General features: G+C 42.7%; 1 protein-coding gene across 3 annotated transcripts in view; it reads right to left on the bottom strand.

The window, feature by feature from the left end:
- Window positions 1–14,312, bottom strand: part of Scel (sciellin) — a 116,606-nt gene that overhangs the window by 86,884 nt on the left and 15,410 nt on the right. For all 3 annotated transcript variants that reach the window (XM_006252428.5, XM_039093531.2, NM_001108388.1), the window contains exons 2-5: window positions 10,658–10,719; window positions 9,847–9,961; window positions 6,758–6,817; window positions 3,187–3,255 (exon numbers count right to left, since the gene is read on the bottom strand). In XM_006252428.5, coding sequence (XP_006252490.1) covers window positions 3,187–3,255; window positions 6,758–6,817; window positions 9,847–9,961; window positions 10,658–10,700 — 287 coding nt within the window. In that variant the 5' untranslated portion in view covers window positions 10,701–10,719. The remainder of the gene's footprint in view (window positions 1–3,186; window positions 3,256–6,757; window positions 6,818–9,846; window positions 9,962–10,657; window positions 10,720–14,312) is intronic.

Raw genomic sequence — 14,312 nt, 5'->3', positions numbered from 1 at the left:
TGGTACCTGTTGGTTAGTTGGCTTCTAAGATTTGGTTCTAAGTTGGCCTGGTCTGTTTTGGTGACAGCACTTCTGTCCAACACCCCTCAGACACAACACAGAAGTCTACATGAACAACTTGTCAGACTTCTTACAGATTCTCTCTCATGCCTGAACAATTTTATATATAATCATTTTTTAGTAAAAGAACTGTTTTCTATGCGTAACATTTTACAATATTTGAAAGTAAAAAAAAAAAGGCTGGTAAGGCCACCTTGATATCACTTGGGATTCTGAGTGTATATTATTAACCTTCCTGACTCATTGGGATTTAAACTCACCTGTGATTATTTGTATTTTTATAGTCAGTCGTGTGTGTGTGTGTGTGTGTGTGTGTGTGTGTGTGTGTGACGATTACACATCCTACATTGGTAAAAGGTATCAGTGAAATACTTCATAGTGTTTTTAAAGAAAACTCTGTCGCATAATGATCTGTGTTTGCCAAAATTATTTTTTTTTCTCCTGAGCAAACGGAAACTACCTTTACCAACTTACGTTGGTCATTAAGTTGGGATCATCAATTGGGTTTTCAAAAGTGTGGGTAGAAATGCCACCACATCCTGATCCGCTGTACAGCTGCCTGAATACACTTTATGCTCTTTCCCCTGCCATGGCAGGTTTGGTGCCATGGATTTCTATGCATTAGTGCATAGAAAGAGCTTAGCCGCCTGAATCACTCCCTCCCTGGATACTGAACTCTCATCAGTCGAGCCATTAACTATTGTATTAAACCATTCAGGCTTTGAGATAAAGGAGGGATAGATTAAAAACATCTTATCTCAATAAATTAGTTTATTTCAACAAATCTACTTAGGTTGGGTCCTAGAAGAGAACCTATTGTTCTGCTTAGATGGGCGGGTCATTAAATCTACTCGGCATAGCCATACGTTAACGCGTCTGAGAAGCTACTTTTGCAGGAGATGATGACTAACACAGCGACCCACAACTGGCAAAGGTGCAGAGAATAAGAAACTGCAAAATGCTCAGCCCCATTCATTCCGTGTGTGTGTGTGTGTGTGTGTGTGTGTGTGTGTGTGTGTGTGTGTGTGTGTACGTACTCCATCCTCCCAGAGCTCAAGGGTCTATCTCATGGCAGAGGAGGGGGCAGAAAGAGTGTAAGAGACAAAAGAGCAGCGGATAGCCACAAGGGAACTGTGTGTTCTGGACACAGCAGGGCAGGTACACATACACCTTCACAGAAGCTGTGATAACATGCATAAGTCCTGTGCCAGCCCAAGCCAGACCAGACCCCTGCATCCGAGGACGGAAAATGCACCAACGTCTCACTCCTAGCCATGGAGTTACTGGTGACTGTTAGCTTCTGGGAGAGAGACAGTTTTCTCTAAAACTATCCCCTGATAAGTTGACCTCACTCTAGCAGGAGACTCCACATCAACATGAATTAGTCTTGATAGGTTAAAACACACACACACACACACACACACACACACACACACAAATAAAGTTGAGTAGGTGTGGTGGTTTGAATGGGGACATCCCCCATGATTCATCTGTTTGAACAATTGGTCCCCAGTTGGTGGATCTGTTGGGAAGGATTAGGAGGTGAGGCCTTGTTAAAGAAGGTGAGTTCACCCAAAAGTTTGGAATACAAGATACAATTCACAGATCACATGAAGCTCAAGAAGAAGGAAGACCAAAGTGCAGATGCTTCAGTCCTTCTTAAGAGAGGGAACAAAATACTCACAGGAGAAAATATGAAGTGTGGAGCAGAGACTGCCTCACCTAGGGGATCCATCCCATGTACAGACACCAAACCCAGACACTATTGCTGATGCCAAGAAGTGTGTGCTGACAGGAGCCTGATATAGATGTCACCAGAGAGGCTCTGCCAGAGCATGACCAATACAGAGGTGGATGCTCACAGCCAACCATTGAACTGAAAATGGGGTTCCCAATGGAGTAGTTAGAGAAAGGATTGAAGGAGCTGAAAGGGTTTGCAACGCCATAAAAACAATAATACCAATCAACCAGGGTTCCCAGGTTAAACCACCATCCAAAGAGTACACATGGAGGGACCCCTGGCTCCAGCTGTATATGTAGCAGAGGATGGCCTTGTTGGGCACCAATGGGAGAAGAGGCCCTTGGCCCTGTGAAGACTCAATGCCCCTGTGTAGGGGAATGCCAGACCATGATGGAGAAAAGGGGTGAGTGGGTAGGCAGGTAGGAAACATCCTCACAGAAGCAGTGGGGTGGGGATGGGATGGGGTTTTCCGGGGAGGAAACCAGGAAAGGTGATAATATTTGAAATGTAAATAAATATCCAATAAAAGAAAAAATAACAAACAAACAAAAACGGTGAGTCACCAGAGCTCAGCACAACACCACCTCTAGTTTGTTCTCCCTTCTTCATCCCCATGGTTATAACTGAGAGGTGAGCTCTCAGCTGTCCCTTCACTACGCCATCATGGACTTTAAGCTTCCAAAACCAGAAGCCCATTAAATGTGTTCCTTTATAAGCTGCCTCGGTCATACCGTTTTATCAAAGTCACAAAGAAAGAGTCAGCAACAGTGCGTGTGGAAGGATGGATCTGGGCGTGGAGTGACGGAGAACACCACCAAAATAGGTTGCGTGCAGCATTTATTTCAGAGTTTCTTTTAAGGTTCGAGGGAAGGCGTTACTTCCACAACAGAACACTAGGGGGCTCCCTAACCTAGTCTTTTTAATATTAATCTCTAGTGTCAGGATCTTCAGTTTTCAGGCCACAGGTTATTTAAAATTCTTTAGCACGATTCACGTTTCTAACAACAATGTGTATATTTACAAATATTTTCCCAGAAGCTGCTGTTTCTCCAGCATCAGAGTGGAGGAACCCCGATTGGAGAAAGGACTGATATTCTTCAGTTTAAACTGAGCTAACAGATTCCATGCGGTGTCTGTCTATCCTGCCCATACACAAGTCATAATCTTCTAAATTAATCTACTTTTCCCAAAATATAGACCTCTGGAAGATGGTCTATACATATAGCTAAGGTTCTGTGCATTGAGGCTTCTGCTTTTTGAGATAAGATAGCACCGGTGCAAAGATCACGTCGTAAGGACTCCCACCCCTCACTACATTGTAAGAATGGGACACGATGCTAGCACATCGTGGTTTTAAGCACTGACGTGGCTCATAAGCCCCTCACCTGTCCAGCATGTCCTCAGATCTGTACCGGCTAATTGTGGCTTTGGGCTCATCTCTCTCCGTTATTTTCCTGTAGAAAACATAATTACCAAGAGATAAAAATTACAAAAATAGCTTATAAAACCTATCAGAAATTTGAAAACATGTGGACCTATTTGTCTAGGAAGGGCACATGTTACCAGTGGAAGACAAAGTGAGCATACAGAAGTCTTCCAAAATTTTACTTGGATAGAACTAATGAGGGAAAACTCAACTCTCACTGCTAATAAACGATACTTCATTAGTTCCGATGATTTTTCCATAACTTCATAAAGCATCAAAGTGTAATATATGCACACTGAAATTAATGATATACAAAACAAATGCTAATGGTGGTCAATTAACGTATGCTCTTTCAGTGTTGGTTCCCGCGAAATAGGAACTATCTTTGTGTATTCTTTGCCCGATTTTAATAGATGTTCTGGCAAGAGAGAACTCCTAAAAACGCCCTTTAACATTCAGCACCATGGACAGGCACAAAGGCCCAACACTTGGAGCAAAAAAAAAAAAACGTGCAGAGAAGGAACATAAAATCCAGACAGAAACAGAGAGAAGAAAGTGAGAGATTCAGTGATGGATCCGTAAAGGGGAGATGGGAGAGGAACAAGAAGGGAAAACAGGAGAAATGGAGAAAGATAAGAAACCTTTACCCAACTGATCCAATAGAAGGAACCCTACTTAATGCTTTTGGAATCCCGCGACCTACAGAGTACAGGCTTTGTGGGACATTATGGGGTGATTTACTGTATTTGCAAGTCTTGGTTTACTTTTGAACTCAAAGTAGTATATTTATTTTCAATGCAAATATTTGGAAGTAGGCAGTATACAGACATTTTGCTAGCTAAAAATGCATCTTGTTTACCCAGAGGGAGAAATCACAGACATATATCCAAAGGCAAAAAGTGTTTGACGTTATAAAAAAGGAAGCGAAATTCAGGAAAATTATGTTAAAAACAAGCTTTAAATGTAAAATCAGAGGATTTCCTGATAAGGTGCAGTTTGACCTGGGCCTTGGAGGACAAGCAGATGTGAACATTTATAAGTGGGCTGATGGAATATTACAGAGAAGGCAGAAGAAGGAAATGGAACTTCTCCTACATTTCTCAAGTCTTACAGAAAACTTCCAGGTGCAGTCAGAAGTTTTGCTGTGGTTCTGTCTTGGGTATTGCACAAATGCAGTGAGCGGGGTAGCCTCTGAGGACTCCACCAAGAGGCCCCCTGCAAATGGTTTGTAGCAAAATGGATGAGTGCCGTCTACACTGTGGAAAGGACTGGATTCTACTACTTTCATTGCCTCAAAACAAACAAGCAAATGAACAAACAAATTTACAACAACAGAAACAAAAAACAGCCCATTGATAAAGGCTCTAGGCTCTGCCTGGATTTGTTCTTCTCTTAGCATGAAGTAATGCTTCCTGAAGTCACATGACCTACAGAGAGCAAACTTTGTGGGGACATAGCAATGTCTATTGTTATTTGTATTCATCCTTCACCTCTCAACTGGAATGAAGATTCAGTGGAAGCTGGAGCTGTTTTGGATCCAGTTTTGAGCTCAATGTCTGGGACCCAAGGATACTCTACAGATGATACCAACTTGATTTGACCTGATTAAATGATCTGCCCAAAGAACTACACAGGGAGATTTTCTAGTTTCAGATAATATGATGCTGCTATCTGAGGAGATGAGAATATGTTAATTCAGTCTCTGCTCTTCCAACTCTTTGTGCACACTCTCGCCTCTTTTGGAAAGCCCTCTCCTGTGCCAGCCAACCAGCCTCACTTAAACCTTCCTCCTCACTCTCCGGGCTGTAGCATCTACCAAAGACCACTTCCTTGATTATTCAGGCCAAGGCAATCTCTTCTTTTTCTCTATCTCCAAAACAGCTTCATCTGTACAATAGCTACTTCTTGTGGTGAACTGCAGTATTGTAGCTCATAATCTCCTCCATTTGTGTAAGAGCTTGTTCCTGGCTAAGTTTACTTCATGCGTGCATCTTTGTGCTCCCAGAACCCAACAGATGCTCCAAAATGGCTTTGCGACTGCCTCAGGAAACCCTGGGTCTGGGTAGGGAAGTGACAAGCAGAGTCATTTGAGGTAGTTTCAGGAGAGGCTGCCATACTTCTTGAGGAGATTCATTTTGAGACATTAATTATAGGTCATCTCTAGGCTGGCCAACTGCTTTTAGCCAAAATGCTGGCCACTAGGAAGAGTTCAGGAAACCAATATGATCTCAAATGTAAAGTAAGTGTGGATGACGTCAAGATCCTTTTATACTAAGCTGTACTGTGGGTACGCTGAGAAGACAAGACTTAGTTTTCACTGCCACAGTTAACAAGAGTGTGTGGTGTGTGTTCTCTAGTGTTCCACAGAAAGGCTTCTTAAATACACGGAATGATTTTTATTGATTGTTTGACTCAAGTAATCGGTGTCTCTTTACTTGGTGAAATGAGAGCCCACTATAAACCAGGTCCCACTCTCTGAAACAATAAAGAGGAAGTCAGAGGCGCTGGTGGTAAATCCCTAGACCCCAGAAGAGCAAATTAAAGTTCCTACAGAAAAATAATCAAACTCCATTGAAAAATAGATCATCATACTGATGGACCAATATTTTATTTTATAAAATAGAATTGTTTTCAAAGTACTTTTATAGAGCAAATCAGGAAGTAGGAGCATGGGACAAATTTAGAACAAGATATAGGGCACGAATGTATAAAATGTCACAATGAAACTGATCTTTTTATACTAACTTTAAACAAGAATTAAAACCAACACTGAGTCCATTGAGCTAAAAACTGGCATTGAGGACAGAAAATCGAAAGTTAGGCACCTTTAGAACAGGTCAAATTTATGAAGAGGTTTAAAATGGTTAAGAAAATTTCTCAAGTATAAGTTTCAAAAGTAGATACATTTCAAGGTGTGTGTGTGCGGGGGGGTCTGTGTGTGTGTTCACATTCATTTACCACAGACTTCCTGCTGGTACACAAATGCAAGGCACTGCACCAGATGAAACTAGACTGTGGTAAATATTCAGGTTCTTCCAACAGGCGTGGGTGTTCCTCAACGTGCGAGCACAAGCATGAACCAATGAGAATACTATCTGTGCGATTAATCTGAGATTATTCACACGATTGTGATTCCACATTTTATCTCAATTTTCCTGTTGATCTGTTGGTCTACTTAATACCACGGTGTTTTGCCACAAACCCTCAGCCCTCATTAAGAAAACATGCTGCTCCGTATAGCGTAGGAGCTCTAGAGCAACTTCTATATCAGAGCCTTCCTTTCTCTAAGCATCAATCTCTTTATACGAGAGTCAGTGGAACAGACTGAGAGGATGTGTGAGTCTCCTCAGAGCCATAGTTCTGAGACCTGACATGGGACAGTTTTCTGGCATAAACCCCTGATGATATTCCAGATGTTCTTTTGCATGTACACACGTTGAAGAAAGCCCAAGCCCACCTACAAATACACATCTGGCTTGCACGACCTCCATCTTTGTGTTTTGAATTATTTAACTGTTGTAGGCACTCACCTGTCCAAGGCATCATGGGAGTTATGTCGGCTGAGCACCACCCTGCCGTAGTTTTCGTCTCTGCAGAGAGAGACCAAAATTAAGTCACATCCAAAGCTACCACGCTGTTTGCCAAGCACTAAATAAGAGAGACAGACAGAGAGAGAGAGAGAGAGAGAGAGAGAGAGAGAGAGAGAGAGCGCGACAGCTTCGAGCAAGGCTAATTTGTTTTACTCCATGCCTAGGAGCACAGCCATAAATCTAAATTAACCAGTCACAACTTGCAGGAGCAGAATGGAGTAGAACTAGTTTGACGGTACCAGTCTATTTGTCCCATGAGATTTCCACGATGAGTCAGTGCTTAGTTTATTGTGATTTTTTTTTAAATCAGAGTATGGGAACATAAGGGCATCGGCTTTGTGTTATTAGTTTTTTTTTCCCACAAGAAGAAAAGACAAAAGTTTTCTATAAGCATTCTTCAGCTTTAATTAAGCCTACGATGTCTGCACATTTTGATCCATTTGACCATTTGCCTTGGGAATGCAAGTGCTAAGTTTCAAATGAGGGAGATTAATCATTCATAGGAGATTAAGCCCATTTTTTTAAAGCATTAGAATGCATGGGCCTTCAAATGCCTCTTAAATGAGGCGGGGAAGACACTGTTTGTGCTAGTCAGTAGATGCAGCCATTCATCAAAGGTTTTGTGGCTTTTCTAGAATCAGATGATTAGCAAGTGACAAAGGTGGCTTAGGACCCACATCTTTGTCTCCTCTCCTCTCTTCACTAGTCAACCCTGTGATAGAATGGTACACCTACGTTGCCAAAGCTATGCCATTCTGACTTTGTCGAGTGGGCCCGGAAGTGCAGGCAACATTAGGAAGTGACCCGGAAGCTCTGCAGAAGGGAAGTAACTGAAGTTCTCCCTGCCAACTCCCCAAACCTGAAACACCGCATTCACTCTCGATGGACTCCATTAACATCATTCGACATTTTGGAACTATGTTTAACAACGCTATAAAAGAAACTATACTGGATAATTAAAGAGAAAAGTGAGCAGGGGAGCTGAAAACAGCCTAGTGAGGCTGCACGCTCAGACGGCCATGAGGAAAAGTCTCCCTCTTCCTTGGACCTTTCCTTAAAACCCAGGAGAGCACAGCAGGGGCCAGGCACATGTCTTACCAGAAAACAAATGACAGCACACAGCCCAGAGCTAGGAAAGCATCTGCATCAACTTCCCCTTCACTCAACACCTGCCATGCCACCCAAGCCGGCTTCCCCGGGCCTGCTGAGGGAGTCTGGCTTGGCATCGAACCTGCATTCCCGCCAACCATGACTTACTGGCGTTTCTACCTTCACCCATCGATATAAACACTTAAAAGCTAAAGCCTGCTCTCACAGAAGAGCTAAGTGCAGACTTGTGGGAGGGGGTGACAGTGCTCAGTCTGATGGTGACAAAGACTCTGCACATCACCATATGTCAGTAGCTAAATAGGATACAATGACAGAAGCTAAAAGATTTTTTTTTAACCTGTCACTGCCAGTTTTAAGTATGCTCCTCAAATACGCATGTCCGGATAGTGTGTAGAAATTTAGAATAAGAACCCTTAAATGCGGGGTTGGGGATTTAGCTCAGTGGTAGAGCGCTTGCCTAGCAAGCACAAGGCCCTGGGCTCAGTCCCCAGCTCTGGAAAAAAAAAAAAGAAAAGAAAAGAAAAGAAAAAAGAACCCTTAAATGCAGTTTCCCAACTTGTGGCTGTTAACATTGTGGGTTTGAAAGTGCTTCACCGTGAGGTCTACTCTGCACATTTCGGGATGTTTATCAGTCCTTTGGATTTCTATTCACTACATGTTAGATATATTTCCCAATATCACGACCTAAAATACCTCCCAACATTGCCAAATACCCTCTGGGGTAAATTAGCTCTGGTTAAAAACGTGACTACAGTAGAAAGACAATGGATCATGTTAAAATATCAGTTCAGCCACATAAAAGCTATGTGGCCATTTGGACAAATTACATAGCTTCTCAGGGCTATAGATTTCTCTCCTATAAAACGAGATTATAATACCTACCTTACATGTTTATGAGAATTAGTGATGCTTCAGCAACCAGATGCCCAACATTAAGCTTAACGCACAAAGAAATCAGAAAACGAATCCATAGCTATGCATAACTTATAATACGTAACTAATTGATAGTAAAGATGTAACCAGGCTAGATGGATATCTCTCATAGATCTGTTACCAATAGGCTGGAAGCCTACGGTCATAGTTTCAGTTCTTTAAATGTACGGCGAGCAGAGGCAATGCTCAAAGCCAGTGACATTTTGCCCTTGTGTAAGGCCACACTCTTCCAGCCACCTGGAGGTAGATAGTGAGGTGGGACCAAAATGGAATGTGTTTGTAAAAGTGCAGATTGCTTACTAGATCTTACAAAACTTAGACCATGTAGTATTGGGTCCCCCAAATTACGTAAGAATCTGCACCTAAGACACTGAGGGTTCCTGCCCCACATTGGTTTTGATTGGTAATGAAGTTGCCTGTAGCCAATGGCTGGGTAGAAAGACAGAGGTGGGATCTTTAGGGTTCATGGGCAAGGGACTGAAGGAGGAGGAAGGAGAGAGCCTCCATGCCGGGAGAGGAGTAAAGACCAGGCCTGAGAGGTGCAGAAGGAAGAGCATAGCCCGCATCTACGATCATGGCCGAGGAGGGCTGCAGGGCTGGGTCCAAGGCAGCCAAAATGGATTGTAGGTTTTAGTAAGGGTGAGTCAGGAATATCAGGGAGGAGTGTGCTAGCCATGTGGATGTTAAGAAGTAGCCCAGACATTGAGCTGTTTAAGGCATATTAAAATATAAGGCTATGTATGTGTGTGTCTGTGCGCGTGCTTATGCGTGTGTGTCTTTCACTCAGGAGCCAGAACACTGGGGTGGTAGCGAGTAACATGGGCTGCTACTCCTGCCACCGCTGCCAGGTCCATGTGAGCAGAGATTAATTAGCCACTCCAGCAGTATAACCAAGTGCTTTAGCAGGAAAGGACTGCATTTTAGATGGCCATGTCTTCCAAACACAGATGCCTCTCATTCACCGATCCATCCTCCTCCGTGCTTACTTTTCTTCCTCTGGGAGCTTCTTTATCCAGCTGTTATCCTGTAAGAAAGCCCTTCTTTTGTTCACATCATGAAAACCCTGTTGTCTCAGCGCAGCTCCCTGGGTGCTCTTCGGATCTATAAGAGAAACACAAAGAGCCTCAGAGTGAAGCCGAGGGCGGGGCGTTAACCAGAAGGTCTTCAGAGACATATCTTGTTGGCCTCATCTGCACTGGCAAGCCTCGTAGCATTTAGAAGCAGGGTGCCCCAGCAAGAAAGAACAAATCCCACACCCCATCACCAAAGATAACAACTAAAGGCGCTCAGGTGCCAACTGAAACTGCCGCGGTCGCAGCTCAGCAGGCCCCATCTGAGGCCCTGAGAGCGCAGGAGCGTCTGCCTCGGTTTGTAGCTGGCCATTCCGCTCAATGTGAACATACCTCAGAAAGATACCATGAATTACAGTGAATTGTATTACTCATGGCTTAATTCATGGATCTCACAGGAACCAGGGCGCAGACTGCCCTTCAATAAAAATATTTTATATTGATTTAATGTGCTTTTTTAATTTATAAGGACATAAGTGGTAACTACAGCATTAAAAATATTTTAGGATTTTAAAGGATTTCACATGAGTAGTAAATTTACATCACACCCCTTTCCCACCCCTTATTCTTACTAAAAAGTAAAAAGATGCCTAACTTAAGCAAAGCTAATATATAGCCATTGTTTCCAAATAACATTATCCATAGTAAAAACATGATATATGAGTTGTTTTGCTTATATTTTAAAGGGATTTTTTTGTAATTTTTGAGTAAACATTATCTACATTACCATTTCCAACAGGAGACTTTTTTCTTGAGGAAAAATTTGACATGCTGGATTTTAGTGAGGATCTAAAAGAAAGATGGAGAATAGGGGAAATGAGAAAATATAACCATGATATTAAGAACACTCAAGGGACAATTTAATTGCTAAGATATACTTTTCATCGATATTTACAGAGCCTATAAGGAAGTCACAAATATGACACAAAGTGCCCTCCAAGAATCTGAGGGTGTATCTGGTCCACGGAATGCATTTTTTTTTCTTATTTTACACACGGAAAAAAATGAGGCCCAACCTGTTTAAAATCCCTGGGGCTATACAATAAGCAACTAATTAAATCCAGTTTTCAATCGATTCTTTTACTCAGTCAATAAATATGCACTATGTATGTACATTGTGCCTGGCCCTGAGCTAGGGGAGAGTCAGACAAGTGTTTGGTTGGGGTGAATGAACAGAAAGAGACATTGTGCTGGACTCACGGCACAAGGACAGAGGGCCTTAAGATGGGCTTACCAGTTCCTTCTGGGAAACCAAAGTCAACCAGGCAAGTGGTATGTCATGAAAGATGAAGCAACAGGACACAAAGAAACTCCAGATCTGACTAAACACTGGTGATTTTAAACAACTACCCAAATAGGAAAGCTCCAAGGTCCTTATCCATGACCAGCCTCCATTATTACAGCGTGAAGGGTTTAATATGACCCCAGTCCCAGTTCTCTCAGAACTGACACAGTTCCTCAGAAGCGTGTTATGCATCTATGTTACTCATGGATACTAAAAGCCCCTTCTTACATAGACACATGTGTTAAAAATTATAATTGTCGGGGGTCAACATAATGGCTCATCAGATAAAAGCAACTGCCACCAAGCCTGATGTCGTGAGTCCAATTCACATACGTTTACAATCAAAATGGGCGGAAGGAGAGAACTGACTTCTAGAAGCTGTCTTCTGGCCTCCACACATGTCCTCGTGCATGCACGGACACACATAGGAAACAAATAAATGAAAACATCCCTAATGCCTATATTAGCATGAACACAGTTAGAGCTGCTACAGTATTGTGTTTGTCCTTTCTGTTGCATTTTTTCTCCTGTTGTTTGAGGAGTTAAACTGAGAACACTTCCATGAATCTTAGAAGCACTGCAGACCTTAGGACTGTGCCTAGCCGATCCTACTTACCCTGAAAGCAGAACTTACATCTCTAAAACCAGAAACGACCCAGGTAAATGGGAACAACTAGTCGTTCTCCTTGGACGATTGTGTCCTTTGTGGTATCTACCCCACCAGATGACATACGGAACTCAAAGGCCCATTCAATCCTAACTAAGAAGTAAACTGTAGGTCCAATTCATCACATTCAAGTTCTGCAATCTTATCGCTTAACTCACTCCACTAAACGAGGCTAATGGAGCTTGTCACCGACCTCAAAAGGTTATTGTGACAATAATGATCTAATGAATAATGTTCACACACACACACACACACACACACACACACACACACTGTTAAACTCTAAATGCTGCTCAGCACCATATTATTAGCTGTAGTTTAACCTGGACATTCTGAAGGCCTTCCACCTCCTTCTTTTGTCCCTTTGGTATCATCATAGCCATGAGGACACACCCAGGTAACCTGGAAATGACTGACTCGGATAAAAATGCCAGCTCCATGTCCCAAGACAGAGGTGATTGTAGAGGATAATGTGCACTTTGGAGTTTACTGTGGTGATGTGAAAAACCTCTGGGTTTTTTTGGAAGTTCAGTTACATCGAATGATGGTTTGCTGGGGCACACAGGTGAAAGGTTGTTTTTCTAAAGCAGACACAGGTGAAAGGGTGTTTTGCTATAGCAAACACGTGAGTGCAAGATGCTTAGAAAAAATATAAATATGTCCTACAGTCAGTGGGAGCGCCAGCATCGGCTCCCCTTGCTCTGTGTCCTTAGTCTTCACTGATGACATGCGTGTACTGGTTCGCCTTACAATGCATTGCTAAGCCCCTCTTGTGGTGACACCATAAAGAGAAACTTGCTAAAGAACTTCTCATGAGGCTCCTGTGGCTTTCCTGCTGCTTCCACAGACTTAGGCAGGTTGGTGAGCCTCTCAGCTTCTTCTAGATTGAACTTGCTGGTTCATGTGTGGTGTCTGCCAAATGGACTGGACTATAGCTGCTGGTTTATGTTTGGTGTTTGCTAGTGGGCTGGACTGAGAACAACAAAGATTGGAATTACCCTAAAGAACTATTTTTAAGCAGGTCCACTTCCCTGTATCCTAAGAACCTTCCTTTTCCATTACCTCTGGAGGACCACAGGCTAGAGGGGAGGTTGAGCCTTCATTAAAGTAGCCTAGACTATGGAATCTGGCTGAAGATCAGTTGTCACAGAGCACGTCCTTGTTTCTTCTGCCTTCCCATCTTTTACTTCCCACTCCTGAGACTACACCCTCAATGTCTGATACCCAACTTTCCTCTCGTGCACTGAGTCTAGAGAGAGACAAGTACAAGACAAAGTCTAGCAGCAACAACCATGGTCACTGCCTTCCTAAGCCTAGAGTCACCTTGGGTATGCTCCTAGCTCGGGTCCCTCATCTACAAATGAGGCAAAGTCAAGCTGTTGTGAGAAACAAATGAGAACCTCTGTAAAATGTCAAATCATTGCCCAACTCCCGTAGTTACTCCATGCCTTTATTGTATTTCTTTGGAAAACAGAGAGCAAACCAGGAAAGGGGCTGGGGGTAGGGAAGGGTTAGGGCAGATTTGAACTTTGGCAAATGGATGTTCAGTGAATGTGGGACAGCCCCTGGCTGTTAAGAAAATGGAGTAAAGAGAACCCTAAAAACATAGATTTCCTCAGCATAGGTTTACTGAGATGGCTCAGGGGACAGGTGCTTGCCACCACTCCTGGTGATCTGAACTCAGCCCTCGGGATCTACATGGTTGAAAGAGAGAGAGATGCCTACAGGGATTATCCTCTGACTTCCACATGCAAGTGGTGACATGTTTAGCAAGCATGTGCAACACACACACACACACACACACACACACACACACACATACACAGAGAGAGAGAGAGAGAGAGAGAGAGAGAGAGAGAGAGAGAGAGAGAACAAATAAATAGAGGCACGTATCTCAATTGTTCACTAATTGTGTCTCAATTGGAACCTACTTCTTAGGATTCCTAGCTTATTCATTTTTTGTTTCCAAATGTAACCTGATATTTTCTTCTTTCCTTCTTAGCTATACCAACAAGGCACATGCCTGCTGACTGAACTATGATTTTGATTATGATGACTATGAGACATCATATTAAATATATTTTTGATAATACATTTGCAAATATTGCAAGTTTAGTTGTGAGACAGGGTAACTAGAGACAAAACATTGTATAATTATCTGTTGATTGTGCCATCTCTTCCAAGAAGGTGGGCTTCAGTGAGTAAGCCATGGGCTTTCTCTTTTGTTCCCAGTGTAAGATAATGCAGACACTGCCTACCTATATCCGAGACTGAATCCTGGCCCCCAAATTCACACGTTAAACTCTAACATTAAAGCACATCAGACTATGATGCTATTTGGAGATAGTGAAATTAAAGAGGGGGAAATTAAAACAAGGCCTTTGGAGTAACAAGGATTGCTCACCTGTAAGCCAAAAAAAGCTCAAGAGA

Source organism: Rattus norvegicus, chromosome 15 (assembly GCF_036323735.1).
Source record: "Rattus norvegicus strain BN/NHsdMcwi chromosome 15, GRCr8, whole genome shotgun sequence".
In the NCBI taxonomy this organism is placed as follows: Eukaryota; Metazoa; Chordata; class Mammalia; order Rodentia; family Muridae; genus Rattus; species Rattus norvegicus.
The sequence above is the reverse complement of the archived record's forward strand: the minus strand, read 5'-3'. Positions and strand labels throughout refer to the sequence as shown.